The 18,021-nt window shown below is 37.6% G+C and overlaps 2 protein-coding genes across 8 annotated transcripts in view; one reads left to right on the top strand and one right to left on the bottom strand.

The window, feature by feature from the left end:
• Positions 1-18,021, top strand: part of ZNF461 (zinc finger protein 461) — a 147,491-nt gene that overhangs the window by 65,292 nt on the left and 64,178 nt on the right. The window lies entirely within an intron of this gene.
• Positions 1-18,021, bottom strand: part of ZNF382 (zinc finger protein 382) — a 30,880-nt gene that overhangs the window by 9,615 nt on the left and 3,244 nt on the right. For 5 of the 6 annotated variants that reach the window (XM_073226245.1, XM_073226244.1, XM_073226243.1 and 2 more), the window contains exons 3-4: positions 13,793-13,919; positions 13,424-13,519 (exon numbers count right to left, since the gene is read on the bottom strand). In XM_073226245.1, the coding sequence (XP_073082346.1) occupies positions 13,424-13,519; positions 13,793-13,919 (223 nt within the window). The remainder of the gene's footprint in view (positions 1-13,423; positions 13,520-13,792; positions 13,920-18,021) is intronic. The other variant, XM_073226248.1, reaches the window with a different exon arrangement.

The raw sequence follows: 18,021 nt of genomic DNA, 5'->3' as shown, positions 1-18,021 counted from the left end.
AAAAGAAGATAGAGGATTAAAATGTTAAAGAAACAGATGAAAAACAAGAAGAAAGGCCTAAACTAGTAGTTCCCAAAGTGTGATTCATGGACTTTGTGTACTGGAGATCCTTATGGGGCAGTCCATAAAGTCAAAACTATTTTTTGTTAATAACAACACTTCACTGGTCTTTTTAACTGTGTTCATTTCACACTAATGGGGCAAAATGGGTGGATTTTTCATTTGTACTCATGGATTTTTAGTTTATGTAGGTGACTGAGTAATGACATTCCTGAGAGGGCATGTCATGTCACACAGGGCCACATGGGGAAGCAACTGGTTTGGTCAGAAGGCAGAAAGAAATGTGGGGAAAGCCTAGACCAGAGCCTTTAATGAGGCTTGCTTCTGTTGGAAAGGCAAGGCTGGGCAGGGGGGAGCCACTTAGGATTAGCTACTTTGAACAGCGCTGGCAGGCTGTGGGTTACAGAGGTGGTCTCTAGCTGTCTTGTACCAGGCCCTAGGTGATTTAGGGCAGGGGAAATATTGGCTTGGTGTGTGAGAATTAGATAAAAGAGGTGGTTAAGGGTATGGACTTGAGATTGGTTGGTTTGTATATGAAAGGTGGACTTACCAACAAGTTGTTTACTATCTCTAGGAGTTAACTAGCTCCAGGAAGGGTAATCTCTCCCCACCAGGAAGGCCTTCAAAGATGTCAAACATCATAAAACACAGAAAATAAAAAATATGAATAATACAGTGGGTAAATGCTGGCACATTAGCATAAATCAAAGCACTGGCACCAAGTTTTTGATTCTCATAGTGCCTCTGGTTGTTGATAATGCTCGCTTTATAAAAGAGCTGGGAAATATTCTCTCCTATTCTATTTGTTGGCATAAAGTTGTTTGTATATTCCCCAAGTGGCCTTTTGATGTGTGTAGGATCTGTAGTGATGTAGCCTCTTTAATTTTTGAAATTGATTATTTGTGTCTTCTGTTTTTCCTGATTCATATATATATATATATATATATATATATATATATATATATATATATATATATATATATATATATATATATAGCTGTGGTTTATTAATTTTATTATTTTAATGAACTAGCTTTTGGCTTCACTCATTTTCTCTGTTATTCTTCATTATATATTTCATTGTCTTTTGCTTTAGTCTTTATTTTTTCCTTGTACTAACTTTTGAGTTTACTTTACTTTTCTAGCTATTTAGAGTGATAGCTTAGATCCCTTATTTTAGACCCTGATTTTTTAAAGGGATAATTTTTTTTAAAGGCTGCTTAAATTGTATCCCACAAATATTGATATGTTGTTTTAATTAAAATTCAGTTCAAAATATCTTCCAACTTACTTCAGGATTTCTTCTTTGATTCAGGGGCTATTTGGAAATGTGATGGTTAATTTCATGATATTTGGGGAATTTAGAGATATGTTTTTGATTTCTAAATTAATTAATTCTGTTGTGGTCAGAGACCACATATTCTTTGTGATCTCAGTTCTTTTCAATTTGTTGCTACTTGTTTTATGGTGAGCATATAGGGTTTATCTTGATAAATGTTCCATGTAAAATTTCTATAAAGATTAACTAGATAACATTGATTGATAGTGTTTTCAAGCCTTAGTAGTCTTACTGATTTTTTTTCTCTTTGTTATCTCAATTACTGAAGGAGGGATGTTTATATATCAAACTATAATTACCTTGCTTTTTTCAGGTCTATCAGTTTTGCTTCATGTATTTCATGCATTCTCAATGGGGGTGACATTTTTCCCAAAGGAGCAAAATTGTTTCTGAGGAAAATGAAAGAAAACTCAGATATTAAAATGGTTTTTGGCCTTCCAAAGGGAAAAGAACGCAAATAGATTATGGAATTAAAATTTCATGGGGGAGCAATTAGAAAAAAAAATCTCTGGAAAAACTCCATAGGGAATAATAATTATAGAAAGCTGAGAAACACTGATGCATAATTAAAACTGTCAGAAAACTAGAAAACAGAACTTCAAGAATCTAATAAAGAGCATTTATGAAAAGCCCAGAATTAATATGAAGCATAAGAATAAAATATTAAATGTCTTCCTGCTAAATTTAGTGAACTGCTAAGAAGTTCACTCTCACCACTTCCATTCAACATTGTACTGTAGGTCCTAATCAGTATAACAGGATAAAGAAAATAAATGAAAGCAATGATGTATGAAAATACAGAAGTAAAATATCTTATTTCAAGAAGGCATGACAATCTAAAGGACTATACAGAAACAAAAACAGCAATAATAGTAAAACAATACAATCAGTAGAAGTATGCAGTCATTATATAAAAATCAATTATGGTTACATATATTAACAATAAACAGGAAAAAGAAACTTGAAAAATCCCACTATTTATAAGTATTAAAAGCTTACAGGATAAATTTAATGAAATAAGACCTCTATTCTAAAAATAAGAGAACACTGATTATAGGAACTAGAGAAGCCAAATAAATGGAAAGATACTGTATTGTCATAGACTGAAAGACATACTGCTACTAAGATGTTAGTTCTCACTATAAAATTCCCAACACATTTATTTAAAGAAATCAAGATGTTGATTCTAAAATATATTTGCAAAGAAAATAGCCTAGGATAGTCAAAACAATTTTTAAAAATAAAAAAGTTAGAGGACTTATTCTGACTGCAAGACTTACTACAAAGTACAATAATCAAAGACCAGGCAGTATTGGCAATAGGACTTAAAACATATCAAAGGAAAGAATAGTCTAAAAATAAACTGACACCAATACCATCAAACAATTTTTGATAAGATCACCAGAGCAATGTAATTCAGTTTAACAAATGATGGGACAAATTGATATCTATGTGAAAAAACAGACCCTCCACATTACCTTACATAAACAAAATTTAACATGGGATGGGTCACAGAACTAATTAAAAGAAAAGCAAAATATCCATAACATTTTTAGAAGAAAATACAGGGAACTACCTTTACAATCTAGGAGAAAGCAAATATTTGAGAAGTCAAAGAAATAATTCAGGTGTACCTCATTTTATTGCACTTCATAGATATTGCATTTTTCGAAAATTGCTGGTTTATGGCAACCCTGGGCCAAACAACTCTAACTGTGCCATTTTTCCAACACCATTTGCCTACTTAGTATCTCTGTGTCACATTTTGGTAATTCTCCCAATATTTCAAACTTTTTCATTATTATTTTTTTAATGTGATTTGTGGTCATTGATGTTACTATCATTGCTTTGGGATGCCATGCACTGCACCCATACATGATAGTGAACTTAATTGATAAATGTTCTGTGTGTTCTGATGGATCCACCAGTCAGGTAGCTGTTCCCTGTCTCTTACCCTCTCCTCAGGTCTCCTTATTCCTGAGAGAAAACAGTACTGAAATTAGGCCAGTTAATGACCCTACAATGGCCTCTAAGTATTCAAGTGAAAGGAAAAGTCTCAAATCTCTTACTTTAAGTCAAAAGCTAGACTTAATTAAGCTCAGTGAGGAAGGCACATCAAAAGCTGAGAAAGGCCAAAAGCTAGTCCTCTTGCACCAAACAGTTAACCTAGTGTGAATCCAAAGAAAAAATTCTTGAAGGAAATTCAAAGTGCTGCTTCAGTGAACACATATATGAGAATAAAGCACAACAGCCTCATTGCTGATATGGAGAAAGTCTTGGTAGTCTCAATAGAAGATTTAACCAGCCATGACATTCCAAAGCATAATCCAGATCAAGACCCTAACTCTTAATTCTGCGAAGGCTAAGAGAGGTGAAGAAGCTTCAGAAGAAGTCTGAAGCTAGTAGAAGCAGGTCCATGAGGTTTAAGGAAAGGAGCTCTTTCCAGAGCATAACAGTGCAAGGTGAAGCAGTAAGTGCTGATGTAGAAGCTGTACCAAGTTATCTAGAAAATCTAGCTAAGATAATTAATGAAGGTGACTACACTAGACAACAGACTTTCGATACAGATGAAACAGCCTTCTATTGGAAGATGATGCCATCTAGGACTTTCATACCTAGAGGAAAAGTCAGTACCTGGCTACAAAGCTTCAAAGCATAGGCTGACTCTTCTGTTAGGGTCTAATGTGACTTTATATTGAAGCCAAAGCTCATTGACCATTCTGAAAATCCTAGGGTCCTTCAGAATTATTCTAAATCTGCCCATGCTCTATAAATGAAGCCACAAAGCTTAGATGACAACACAACTGTTTATAACATGATTTACTGAATATTTTAAGCCCTCTGCTCAGAAAAAAATACAATTAAAAAAAATTACTGCTCAATGACAATGCACTAAGGTCATCCAAAAGCTCTGATGGAGATATACAACAAGATGAATGTTGTTTTCATACCTGCTAACACAACATTCACTCTGCAGCCCATGGATGAAGAGTGATTTTGACTTTCAAGTCTATAACAGATACATTTCTGCCATAGATAGTGATTCCTCTGATGGGTCTGGGCAAAGTAAATTGACAACCTTCTGGAAAGGATTCACATTCTAGATGCCATTAAGAACATTTGTGATTCATGGGAAGAGGTCAAAATATCCACATTAACAGGAGTTTGGAAGTTGATTCCAACCCTCTTAGATAACTCTCAGGGGTTCAAGACTTTAGTGAAAAAAGTCACTGCAGATGTAGTGTAAATAGCAAGAGAGCTAGAATTAGAAGTGAAGCCTGGAGATGTGACTGAATTACTGCAATCTCATGATTAAACTTTAAGGGATGACAGATGCTTCTTCAGATGAGCAAAGAAAGTGGTTTCTTGAGATGGAATGTACTCATGGTGAAGATGCCATGACGATGGTTGAAATGACAACAAAGGATTTAAATGTTAGATAAACAGCTTATTCAGTGGCAGCAGGATTTGAGGGGATTAACTCTAATTTTGAAAGAGATTCCATGGGTAAAATGCTATCAAAAACATCACATGGAATAGAGAAATAATTCATGAAAGATAGTGAATCAATGTGGCAAACCTTACTGTTCTTTTATTTTAAGAAATTATCACAGCAGCTCCAGCATTTAGCAACCACCACACTGATCAGTCAATAGCCATAAACATGGAAGCAAGACCCTCTATCAGCAAAAAAATTATGACTCGCTGAAAGCTCAGATGATGGTTAGCAAATTTTAGCAATAAAGTATTTTTTAATTAAGGTATTTATATATTTTTAAGACATAATGCTATTGCACACTTAATGGGCTAAAGTATAGTGCAAAACATAACTTTCACATGCACTATTAACCAAAAAATTCATTTGACTTGTTTTATTGCAGTGGTCTGGAACCAAACTCGCAATATCTCTAAGGTATGCCTGTATAAAAGAAAAAACGATTAACTGGACTTCATCAAAGTTAAAAACATGTGCTTTAAGACACCATTAAAATAATTAGGCAAGCCATTAACTAGAGAAAATATTTGCAATACTTATATAAAGCAGAAGGCTTATATCCAGAGTATGTAAATTCATACTCAAGGATAAAAAATACCACCCACTAAAAAATAAGTAAAACATTTGAACAGACACCTCTGAAGAAGACATAAAAGCACTTGAAAAAGTTCTCATTATCATTAGTCATAAGAGTAATCTATATTAAAACTGCAAAGATATACTATCATACCCTTGAGAACAACCAAAATTATGTGTATGACACCAAATAGAGAAGAAAATGAGAGGCAATCAAAATTCTCATGATGATGCTGTTAGTTTAAAATGGTACAGTAGCTTTTGAAAACTGGAATTTTCCACAGAAGTGAAATATGCACCTGCTTATGAATGAACAATACTACCTGCTAGTTGTTTACTGAGGAGAAATAAAAGATGTGTCCACAAAAAGATTTTTACAATAATGCTCACAGAAAGATGGCAGTGTGAGAGGTGAGACAGAAACCTCCTCCAAAAACCACATATAATATGAAAATATAACAAATGCACCAAATCCTGAAAGAGCAACAGGAAAGAAGGCTGCAGCAGACTGTCTATACCTGGGGAAACCAGCAGACCTCAATGGAAAGGGTAACGTACCAAAGCCATGATCTAGAGGAACCCAAGCCCTTTCCCCACCCAAGCTCCTGGAGGGAGGAAGAGAAACAGAGCAGGGAAGGGGTGAAGGCCTTGGACTTCTGAACACACCGCTCTGGAGATCTGCTCTGGGAGCACAAACCTACATTACATGGAGCTCTGGAGATTAGTTGAGTTGGAAACCTAAGACAGGCGGAATATGTGGAGAGACTGAGATTCCAACCACTTGTGGAAAACAGGGATTCATATCTGGCCACTATGGGACCAAAGAAAGGTGGACAGTCTGAGAGACTTCCTAACAGTGAGAGGGCTGCTCAAGGGGCAAGGACTGCACAAAGCTCACTTCTTAGGAGAAAGGACAGGTGGACAAAATTGTCGAGGTGCACTCTGCCCAGCAGGTTGGGAACTTTCAGTAGCTTAAGGCATTCCATCCCCCTGGCTGGCTATGCAATGCTGAGGTCCCCCACTGTGATATGCAGCCTGCTGCGCCTTCCTCCTGGCCGGCACAAGCTCACAAACTGGCAGACCCCACCATTGCACCAGGCCAGCCAAAGGGCAACCCTGCCTACGCAGGTACAAGTGCAAAGCATAGAGGCTTCTCCCTGCGTGCTCAGCCCACTGGCCCTGGGGATGGAGACAGGCACTGCAGCGGGAACAGGAAAGACCTCTTTCCTCCCGACAGGCACCAGCACTGCTCCCCTGCAACCCCCGCCATTGCTCCAGGGACTGAGAAGCTCCAGAGAGTAGAGCTTCTGGGCACTAAAGGGCACCACCTACAAGTATGAAATGTCAAAGGAACTTGGTTCAAACCAAAACCCTACAAACACTAGAAAGAGGACCAAGTGAAACTGAACTCATCAATCTTACTGAAAGAGATTTAAAAATAAAAATCATAAACATGCTCATGGAGCCACAAAGAAATATTCAAGAACTCAGGGAGGAATTCAGGAATGAGATACAAATGTTCAAAAATACAGTATCTGAATGAAACATACAATGGAAGGATTTAAAAGCAGATTAGATGAAGTAGAAGAGACTGTAAATGAAATAGAAATTAGAGAACAGGAATACAAAGAAATTGAGGCACAGAGAGAAAAAAGGATCTCTAAGAATGAAAGAATATTGAGAGAATTGTGTGACCAATCCAAATGGAACAATATTTGCATTTTTGGGTTACCAGAAGAAGAAGAGAGAGAAAAAGGGATAGAAAGTGTCTTTGAGGAGGTAACTGCTGAAAACTTCCACAATATGGGAAAGGAGATAGTCTCTCAGACCATGGAGGTGCACAGATCTCCCAACAAAAGAGACCCAAGGAAGACAATAAGACATATAATAATTAAAATGGCAAAGATCAAGGATAAAGATAGAGTATTAAAAGCAGCCAGAGAGAGAAAAAAGATTACATACAAAGGAAAACCCATCAGATTATCATCAGACTTCTCAGCAGAAACCTTACAGGCAAGAAGGGAGTGTCATGATAATATTAAATGCAATGAAGCAGAAGGGCCTCGAAGCAAGAATACTCTGCCAGGCAAGATTATCATTTAAATTTGAAGGAGGGATTAAATAATTTCCAGATAAACAAAAGCTGAGAGAATTTACCTCACACAAACCATCTCTACAGTTTATTTTAGAGGGACTGCTATAGATGGAAGTGTTCCTAAGGCTAAATAGTTATCACCAGAAGAACTAGAACCACAGTAAAGAATGTAGACCAATTAATTACTAAGCAAATGCAAAATCAAATCAACTACCCCAAAAGTCAATCAAGGAATAGACAAAGAGTACAAAATATAATACCTAATACATAAAGAATGGAGGAGGAAGAAAAAGGAGGGGAAAAAAAGAATATTTAGATTGTGTTTGTATAGTACGCAAAGTGAGTCAAATTAGATTTTTAGTAAGGAAGTTACCCTTGAACCTTTGGTAACCACAAATCTAAAGCCTGCAATGGCAATAAGTACATACCTATCAATTATTGCCCTAAATGCAAATGGTATGAATGCTCCAAACAAAAGACACAGAGTCACTGAGTGGATAAAAAAACAAGACCCATCTATATGCTGCCTACAAGAGACTCACTTCAAACCCAAAGACATACACAGACAAAAAGTGAAGGGATGGAAAAAGATATTTCATGTAACTAATAGGGAGAAAAAAGGAGTTGCAGTACTTGTATCAGACAAAACAGACTTCAAAACAAAGAAAGTAAGAAGAGAACAAGAAGGGCATTACACAGTGATAAAGGGCTCAGTCTAACAAGAGGATGTAACTATTATAAATATCTATGCACCCAACACAGGAGCACCTACATATGTGAAGCAAATACTAACAGAATTAAAGGGGGAAATAGAATGCAATGCATTCATTTTAGGAGACTTCAGCACATTGATCACTCCAAAGGACAGATCAACCAGACAGAAAATAAGTAAGGAGACAGGGACACTGAACAATACATTAGAACAGATTGACCTAAAAGGCATCCACAGACCACTCCACCCAAAAGCAGCAGTATACACATTCTTCTCATGTGCACATGGAATATTTTCAAGAATACATCATATATTCGTCCACAAAAAGAGCCTCAGTAAATTCAAAAAGACTGAAATCCTACCAACAAGCTTCTCAGATCACAAAGACATGAAACTAGAAATAAATTACACAAAGAAAACAAAAAAGCCCACAAACACATGGAGGGTTAACAACATGCTCCTAAATAACCAATGGATCAATGACCAAATAAAAACAAAGATCGAGCAATATTTGGAGACAAATGACAACAATAACTCAACACTGCAAAATCTGTGGGATGCAGTGAATGCTGTGCTCAGAGGAAAGTATATTACTATACATGCTTACCTCAGGAAAGAAGAACAATCCCATATGAACAGTCTAACCTCACAATTAATGAAACTAGAAAAAAGAACAAAAAATGAGGCCCAAAGTCAGTAGAAGGAGGGATAATAAAGATTAAGGCAGAAATAAACAAAATCGAGAAGAATTAAACAACAGAAAGTGTCAATGGAAGCAGGACCTGGTTCTTTGAGGAAATAACCAAAATAGATAAGCCCTTAGCCAGACTTATCAAGAAAAAAAGTCTACACAAATAAACAGAATCATAAATGAGAAAGGAAAAATCACTACCCACACCACAGAAATACAAAGAATTATGAGAGAATACTATGAAAAATTATATGCTTAACAAACTGGAAAACCTAGAAGAAATGGACAACTTTCTTGAAAAATACAACCTTCTAAGGCTGACCCAGGAAGAAACAGAAAATCTGAGTAGACCAATACCAGCAACAAAATTGAATTGATAATCAAAAAACTTCCTTAGAACAAAACACCTGGATCACATGGCTTCACTGCTGAATTTTATCAAACATATAGGGAAGACCTAATACCCAGAAGAGGAGGGAATACTTCCAAACTCATTCTATGAGGACAGCATCACTCTAATACCAAAAGCAGACAAACATAACACACACAAAAAAGAATTACAGATCAATATCCCTGGTGAACACAGATGCAAAAATACTCAACAAAATATTAGCATATCGAATTAAAAAATACATCAAAAAGATCATCCATCAAGATCAAGTAGGATTTATTCCAGGGATGCAAGGATGGTACAATACTCAAAAATCCATCCTTATTATCCACCACATCAACAAAACAGGACAGAAACCTCATGATCATCTCCAGAGAAGCTGAAAAAACTTTCGACAAAATTCAACATCAATTAATGATAAAAACTCTCAATAAAATGGGTACAGAGGGCAAGTACCTCAACAAAATAAAGGCCATTTATGACAAACCCACAGCCAACATCATACTTAACAGTGAGAAGCTGAAAGCTTTTCCTTTAAGGTCAGAACAAGACAAGGATGCCCACTCTCCCCGCTTATATTCAACATAGTTCTGGAGGTCCTAGACACAGGAATCAGACAATGCAAACAGATAAAAGGCATCCAGATTGGTAAGGAGGAAGTTAAATTGTCACTGTTTGCAGATGACATGATGTTGTACATAGAAAATCCTAAAGAATCTACCCCAAAGCTACTAGAACTAATAACTGAATTCAGAAACCTGTTGCATTTCTATATACTAATGATGAACTAGCAGAAAGAGAATCAGGAAAACAATTTCATTCACAATTGCATCAAAAAGAATAAAATACCTAGGATTAAACCTAAACAAGGATCTATACCTTGAAAATGACAAGACACTCATGAAAGAAATTAAAGAAGATACCAATAAATGGAAATGCATCCCATGCTCATGGATAGAAAGAATTCATATCATCAAAATGGCCATCCTGCCTAAAGTCATCTACAGATTCAATACAATCCCTATCAAAATAGCAACGGCATTCTTCAACAAACTAAAGCAAATAGTTCTAAAATTCATATGGAACCATAAAAGAGCCTGAATAGCAAAGCAGTCCTGAGAAGGAAGAATAAAGGTAGGGGAATTATGCTCCCTGACTTCAAGCTCTACTACAAAGCTACAGTGATCAAGACAATTTGGTACTGGCACAAAAACAGACCCATAGACCAATGGAACAGATTAGAGAGCCCAGCATATATGGTCAATTAATATATGATAAAGGAGCCATGCATATACAGTGGATAAATGACAGCCTCTTCAACAACTGGTGTTGGCAAAACTGGACCAGAGAATGAAACATGCTAGAGAATGAAACTGGATTATTGTCTGACCCCATACACAGAAGTAAACTCAAAATGGATCAAAGACCTGAATGTAAGTCATGAAACCATAAAACTCTTAGAAGACAACATAGGCAAAAATCTCTTAAATATAAACATGAGCAACTTTTTTCTTAATGCTTCTCCTTGGGGAGGGAAACAAAAGCAAAAGTGAACAAATGGGATTACATCAAGCTAAAAAGCTTCTGTACAGCAAAGGATGCCATCAGTATAACAAGATGGTATCCTACAGTATGGGAGAATATATTTGTAAATGACATATCTGACAAGGGGTTAACATCCAAAATACATAAAGAATTCACAAGCCTCAATACCCAAAAACAAATAACCTGATTAAAAAATGGGCAGAGGATATGAAGAGACAGTTCTCCTAAGAAGAAATTCAGATGGCCAAGAGACACATGAAAAGATGCTCCACATCACTAATCATCAGGGAAATGAAAATTAAAACCACAATGAGATATTGTTAGGATGGCCACCATCAAAAAGACTAGGAACAACAAATGCTGGTGAGAATGCAGAGAAAGGGGAATCCTCCTACACTGCTGGTGGGACTGTAAACTAGTTCAACCATTGTGGAAAGCAATATGGAGGTTCCTCAAAAAGCTAAAAATAGTAGTACGATATGACCCAGGAATTCCACTCCTAGGAATTTACCCAAAGAAAACAAGTTCTTGGATTCAAAAAGACATATGCACCCCTATGTTTATCATAACACTATTTACAATAGCCAAGATATGGAAGCAACCTAAGTGGCCATCAGTAGATGAGTGGATAAAGAAGATGTAGTACATATACACAATGGAATATTATTCAGCCATAAGAAAAAAAATAAATCCTACCATTTACCACAACATGGATGGAGCTAGAGGGTATTATGCTCAGAGAAATAAGCCAGGTGGAGAAAAACAAGTACCAAATGATTTCCCTCATTTGTGGAGTATAACAACAAAGCAAAACTGAAGGTACAAAACAGCAGCAGACTCACAGACTCCAAGAAGGGACTAGAAGCTACCAAAAGGGAGGGGTGGTAGAGTATGGGTGGGAAGGGAGGGAGAAGGGGATTGATGGGTATTATGATTAGTACACATGGTGTAGGGGTGGTCATGGGGAAGACAGTGTAACACAGAGAAGAGAAGTCGTGACTCTGTGGCATTTTATTATACTGATGGATAGTGACTGCAGTGGGGTATGGAGGGGACTTGATAATATGGGTGAATGTAGTAACCACAATTTTTTCATGTGAAACCTTCATAAGAGTGTATATCAATGATACCTTAATAAATAAAAAGAATGCTCACAGTAGATTTATACATAAGATCCCAAACTGGAACATTTCAAATGTCTATCAACAGGAGATGCAAAAACAAATTGGTATATTCATATAATGGATACTATTTTGCAATTGAAGCAAACTACTTATTTATGCAAAAACATGTATAAATCTCTCACATATTAAGGTGACTTAAGGAAGCAGACATGAAAAAGGTCTAGGGTAGACAAACCTAATCTATGCAGGTAGAAATCTGCAGGTAGAAATAATGATATTGACAAGTTTGTCCTAGTGGAAGGGACTGTCTTGGAAGAGGCCTAATGGGACTGAATGGGTCAATGGAAGGGTCCTTTATGTTGGCTGAGGTATAAGATACACGGGTTTATACTTCTGTCAGAACTCAAAGAACTTCATACTTAAAATTTCTATTTACATTATATCTACAAAGCATGGAGTGAATTCTTGGTAAGGTTATAGCAGCCAATATTGCTATAAACCTATGGCAAACACGGAAAGGGCTTACATTTGGAGTGTTATTCAAAACTAAACTTTAGATTTTAGAGCATGGTAGTCAGTCATGTATAGGCATTTCAAAGATCACCAGCTTTTAAGTATCTCTGTAATAAGATGGCTACTATAAAAAAAATCAGAAAATAACCAGTGTTGGTGAGTATGTGGAGAAACTGTAACCCTTGTACACTGTCGATAGAAATGTAAAATGATAAGCTACTATGGAAAACAGTATGGCCGTTTCTCAAAACAGAGTTACTATACCATCCAGCAGTTCGATTTCTTGGTACGTATTAAAAGGAACTGAAAGCAAAGACTCAAATAGATATTTGTACACTCATATTCAAAGCAGAATTATTCACAGTGACCAAAAGGTGGAAGTAACCAAGTATTTATTGATGGATGAATGGATAAGCAAAATGTAGTATATATGCAGTGGAATATTATTCAAAGGAAGGAAATTCTTAAATATACTGTAACATGGGTGAACCTTAAGGACATTACGTTATGTGAAATAAGCCCGTCACAAAGAGGACAATACCATATGATTCTATTTATATGAGGTACCTATGAGTAGTCAAATTCATAAAGACAGAAAGTAGAATGATAGTTGCTAGGGGTAAGGGGGAGAGGGTCATAGGAAATTATTGTTTAATGGGTCCAGAGTTTCACTTCTGCAAGATGAAAAAGGTTCTGGAAATGTATGGTACATTTACACAGTGATGTAAATGTACTTAATGTCACTGCATTATATGCTTAAAAATGGTTAAGATGGTACATTTTATGTTATGTATATTTACCAAATTTAAAAAATAAATCCCTAAAAATAATCAAAGGTGTAAACAACCTGAGTCCACTGGACTTGATCTTTATAGACTTACCTAGGTAGTTCTTACTTGGAAATATTCTCTCTGTTGTCCATAGTTCTTCTCCTTGTTCCAACTTGCGGATCATATCAGGCTTAGTCATATGAAACCCTGATAACAAAGAATGAGACTTGGTCTAAGCTGCCTGGGCATCAAGACTCTTGAAGCAAGAGAAAAATACAGGTTCAAGGTGGTACAGGAAGTACACATTAATATCTTACCAAAATTAGTATCTTGCACTAGGCAAATGAGAACATAATCACACTTTATATTAACAAAAAGGGATTTATCACCTCTGATCTCTGAAATTCAAAGTTCCATAGGTTTCAGAAATTTTTGAAAGGAGAGAGATGACCTTGAAAGATTCAAGCAATTTGTCCTTACCAACAGAGATGAGGTGGCAGTAGTTTTCCAACATGACATCCCTGTAAAGGGCCTTCTGGGCTGGTTCCAGTTGCCGCCACTCCTCCTGGGTGAAGTCCACAGTCACATCCTTGAATGACACTGATCCCTGTAAGGGCATACTCTAGTTCATCCTAAATGATTGGAACTAGTGAGAACTAGATATTGGAGACTGTGTTCAGTGGCCAGACTAGTTTTCTTATTCTGTAGAAAATTTTCACTGAAAATACATTCATCTGTATTTACTTATTATCTTATGTTAAAAATATATGAGGTCATACTGTTTTCCCTGAATGCAGTTGGTTGTTTGGTGGACCAAATTAACAAAACGCTGACCTTCCTCATAAGAAGTTACAGGTAACTTCTTATGAGATATACAAGTAAGCAAATACACTCAGTAGATATTACAGATGCAATGACAGAAATAATGTACAAAGGAAAGTGATATAAAGTGAAAAAATTTTATTTTGTATTCCATAACTTCATTGAGGACATAAAAATTTTGTACTCACAATGATTTGTTTTGTAGAAATACAGGGCATCGGCTCTTAAGATACATGGGGAAAGGGAACCAGTTAGTAAATTCAGGAAGTAGGAAAAAGCACAGTATGTTAGGAAAAAGTCTTTAAGCTTTAAGCTTTAAGAACAAAAAGGTATATGGAGGTAGGCAAAAGGTAAGTTTATGGAATAATACTGGATCTTTTTCCTACAGGGTAGTGCTATTAAATATGTACTTAGCACACTCCCAACATATTTGTATTAATTTATAAAGCATTAGTTGGTATTAATGGCAGTCCACATTGTTAATGATTACTCCTCTTGAATTGTAAACTGTTAGTATTTTCCTCCCTTTCAATATATTGTCTTGTGCATTTCACGGTAATGCATACTGTGTTTTCAGTCTGCTGCTTTATGGAGTATAAAGAACATCAAGAAATGTTAAGTCAGCACATGTATTATGTGATAAAATTTGTACTTAGAGGAAATACTCTTGAAGACTAGAGAAGGCTTGAGCTGTGGTAGGCGGGGAAGACAATTAAGTAACCACTGTTAGAGATGCCTCCTACATTAAGGTGGTATTAGTGATCTAGATGGGGACAACTGGTGCTACATAAGTTGCAAAAGAATTTATCATAAATTGGTTTGTAGATTGGCAAAAAGGCCTAGCTCTAGGATTATCTGCATATCTGGGTGGGTGCTGGGACTAGAACTGGAAATGGAAAAAATAAGATGGACCAAATGAGGTAATAAGGTAAATCTTGGAAATGAACTTGAAGTATCTACGGAACATACAGATAGTGACAGCTGTTGCAGGTTGTATATATGGTTCTGACACTGGATGGAGGTCTTGGATGGAGAGAGGAATTTGAGAGTCACTAGAATCTGATCAGTATAACCTTTAGAGTGAATCTACTGTACATAGAGAAAAAGATGGTGACAAGAACCAATTAGCATGGGGGAAACCCAGTATTTGAAAGATAGGTAATGAAGTAGAATTTTCTGAAAGACAGATATGAAAACAGGATAAAGTACCACCTTTGATTCAAGAGTAGACTATTTCAAGAGTGGACTAGCATATGAATTTCCTTCTCCTGCACCCACATATAAAAAAGTAGAAAAAATTAAAAAGATCAGACTAAATCTGTAACAGTGTTGAAATACTAGAAAGGTTTCCATGGTAGAACAGGTTTGTAGGAAATGCTAGCAGATACAGACAAAATACACAGGAAGATCAGAGAGGAGAAATGCAAAATGTCAGCTTTCTGTATAAGCTTGCAAGCAAACCTCTATCCTGAAAACCTCAAAAATAGGACATCTTACTGTTGGGAGCCGGGGCTATGTCCCTTCCCCCACGTCTGAACGCAGCATGGGAAAGCACAAGCTTGAGAGCAACTGGTGCAGTCCTTGGAAGTTATCTGCTCACAAAAACATATCTTGTCCTTGAAGATGAGCCAAGACTCCTCGCTCTGATTGACCTGATGTCGACTCTGCATGGAGAAGGATCACTGCGGCTCACCCGTCCGTAATACAGATCCTTGAGAGGTGAGTAGACGAATCCCCCAAGCAAGATTTCAGACAACCTCTTGGGTGTTCAGCAGTCCATTTGATCTTATCACTTCCCTCCAGTTTGCTACCGCGATTTATTCCTTGTTTTGTTCACTGGTTGTTCCTCTCTGAAAACCTTGTGTTTACTTTGGGCTAACGGTCGTTCACCTCGAAGGCATACCCAGGGGACTCCGACTCCAGAGTCCCTGCCCTAGAGGGTCCGAGCAGGCGGATTGTACCTGCCGACTGTCCTACGTAAACAAGGGCTCGTCAGAGCTGACGAGAGTGGCTCCAGTGTTTCAGGACATTGATGTAATTGCAGCTAAATTGGAGGAAAGGATTCAAATTTTTACAGTGCAAGGGTTGCGGCCATAGTGATGGGCAACTCTCTGAACTCCCATGAGGTCTTCCTTACTGGACTCAAGGAGTCCCTCAGGACACGAGGAATTAGGGTTAAAAGAAAAGACCTTAGGTATTTTTTTACTTTTATCCATGAGACTTGTCCATGGTTTCCCCTAGAGGGCACTATTGATCACAAACAGTGGAAAAGAGTTGGTGATGCCCTTCAAGATTTTTATCGGACCTTTGGCCCTGAAAAGGTTCCCGTCTCAGCATTTTCATATTGGAACCTTATTCATGACGTCCTTGAAGTTCATTCACAAGATCCTGACATTAAAACTATAATCAAAACAGGAGAAAAAGCTCTCAGAGAGGACTCCCGACCGCCCTCTGCCTGCCCTTCTGTAGCCGTAGATATTCCTGATGAACCCATAACCCATACTGACAAATCCCCCGAATCTCAACCAGACACAGAATCTCCAAATACCCATGATAAAATTGATACCCAGGACATAGCTGATCCCCCTAAGATTCCAAATATTTATCCTGCACTTACGTCCTTTAAATCGCAAACTGAAGAACCCCTAGAAAATCAGACCATCCCTTGCCAGGCTGAAAGAGACCCCTGGCGCCCTACAGCGCCACCCTTTTATAATACCACCTACATAGGTTATAGACCCCCTCCGTATAATCCCACTCTTCCAAAAGGTTTAGATCTTCTCACAGCAGAACAGGGAGGTATCTGTTTAGCTTTGCAGGAAAAATGCTGCTTCTACGCCAACAAGTCAGGCATTGTTCGGGATAAGATAAAGATTCTCCAAGAAGATCTCGAGAGAAGAAGGAAAGAACTCCAGAAGAACCCTCTTTGGACAGGATTGAATGGACTCCTCCCGTACCTCCTTCCTATATTAGGCCCTCTTTTAGGATTACTACTAGTACTTTCTTTCGGCCCCTGGGCTTTTCAAAAACTTACAATGTTAATCAAACAGCAAATTGACTCCCTCGTAGCAAAACCCATACAAGTTCATTATCACCGCCTTGCTTTAGCTGACCAAGGTGTGAATCTTTACATAGAGCCCTAAGCTGGCAATAAAATAAACCAGGAACGAGCTATGTCAAGGTTTCTTGTCCTGTCCCTTGACAACATCTCTGGGCAATTAAGGCGGGTAGTCAATGACGGGTAATTAAGAGGTTGTACCTGCAGAAATACAGGACAGACATAAGACCTCTGATAAAAATAACAGGGGCCGATCTAATACTGGGGCAAGCTCCTATTTATGTAGGCCGATCCAGTATTAGGGCAAGCTCCCCTGAAGATATCAGGCCGACTCCAAAAAGAGGCAAGCTCCTGAAAAACAGAGGCCAGGTACAAAACCTCTAAACCTAAGACAGGCACCGTCTACCCAGTAGATAAAAAGCTCCAAGTTCCTGTCCCAATCCCTCCTAACTCATCCAACAAGCCTTAAGAGACCTGCATTATTTGAAATTGCAGACGGCTCCCCCACTTGTAAATCATAAGATCTAAAGTCAAGTATGGTAGCCAGTGACGGGTAAGATATGGTTGAATAGTAAATACCAACCTAAGACAGGGAGTGGTCGACAGAGGACTATGCCCCCATGACGGGTAAGGATTTACTTCAACCGTACAACCTAAGACAGGCACATACCTTGACCCAGTCTGAGTTAGGCTGGTTATTTTATTAAAGAAAAAAGGGGGAGATGTTGGGAGCCGGGGCTATGTCCCTTCCCCCACGTCTGAACGCAGCATGGGAAAGCACAAGCTTGAGAGCAACTGGTGCAGTCCTTGGAAGTTATCTGCTCACAAA

The sequence above is a fragment of the Manis javanica genome, chromosome 17, assembly GCF_040802235.1.
Source record: "Manis javanica isolate MJ-LG chromosome 17, MJ_LKY, whole genome shotgun sequence".
NCBI lineage: Eukaryota > Metazoa > Chordata > Mammalia > Pholidota > Manidae > Manis > Manis javanica.
This window is presented reverse-complemented; position numbering and strand designations above follow the sequence as displayed.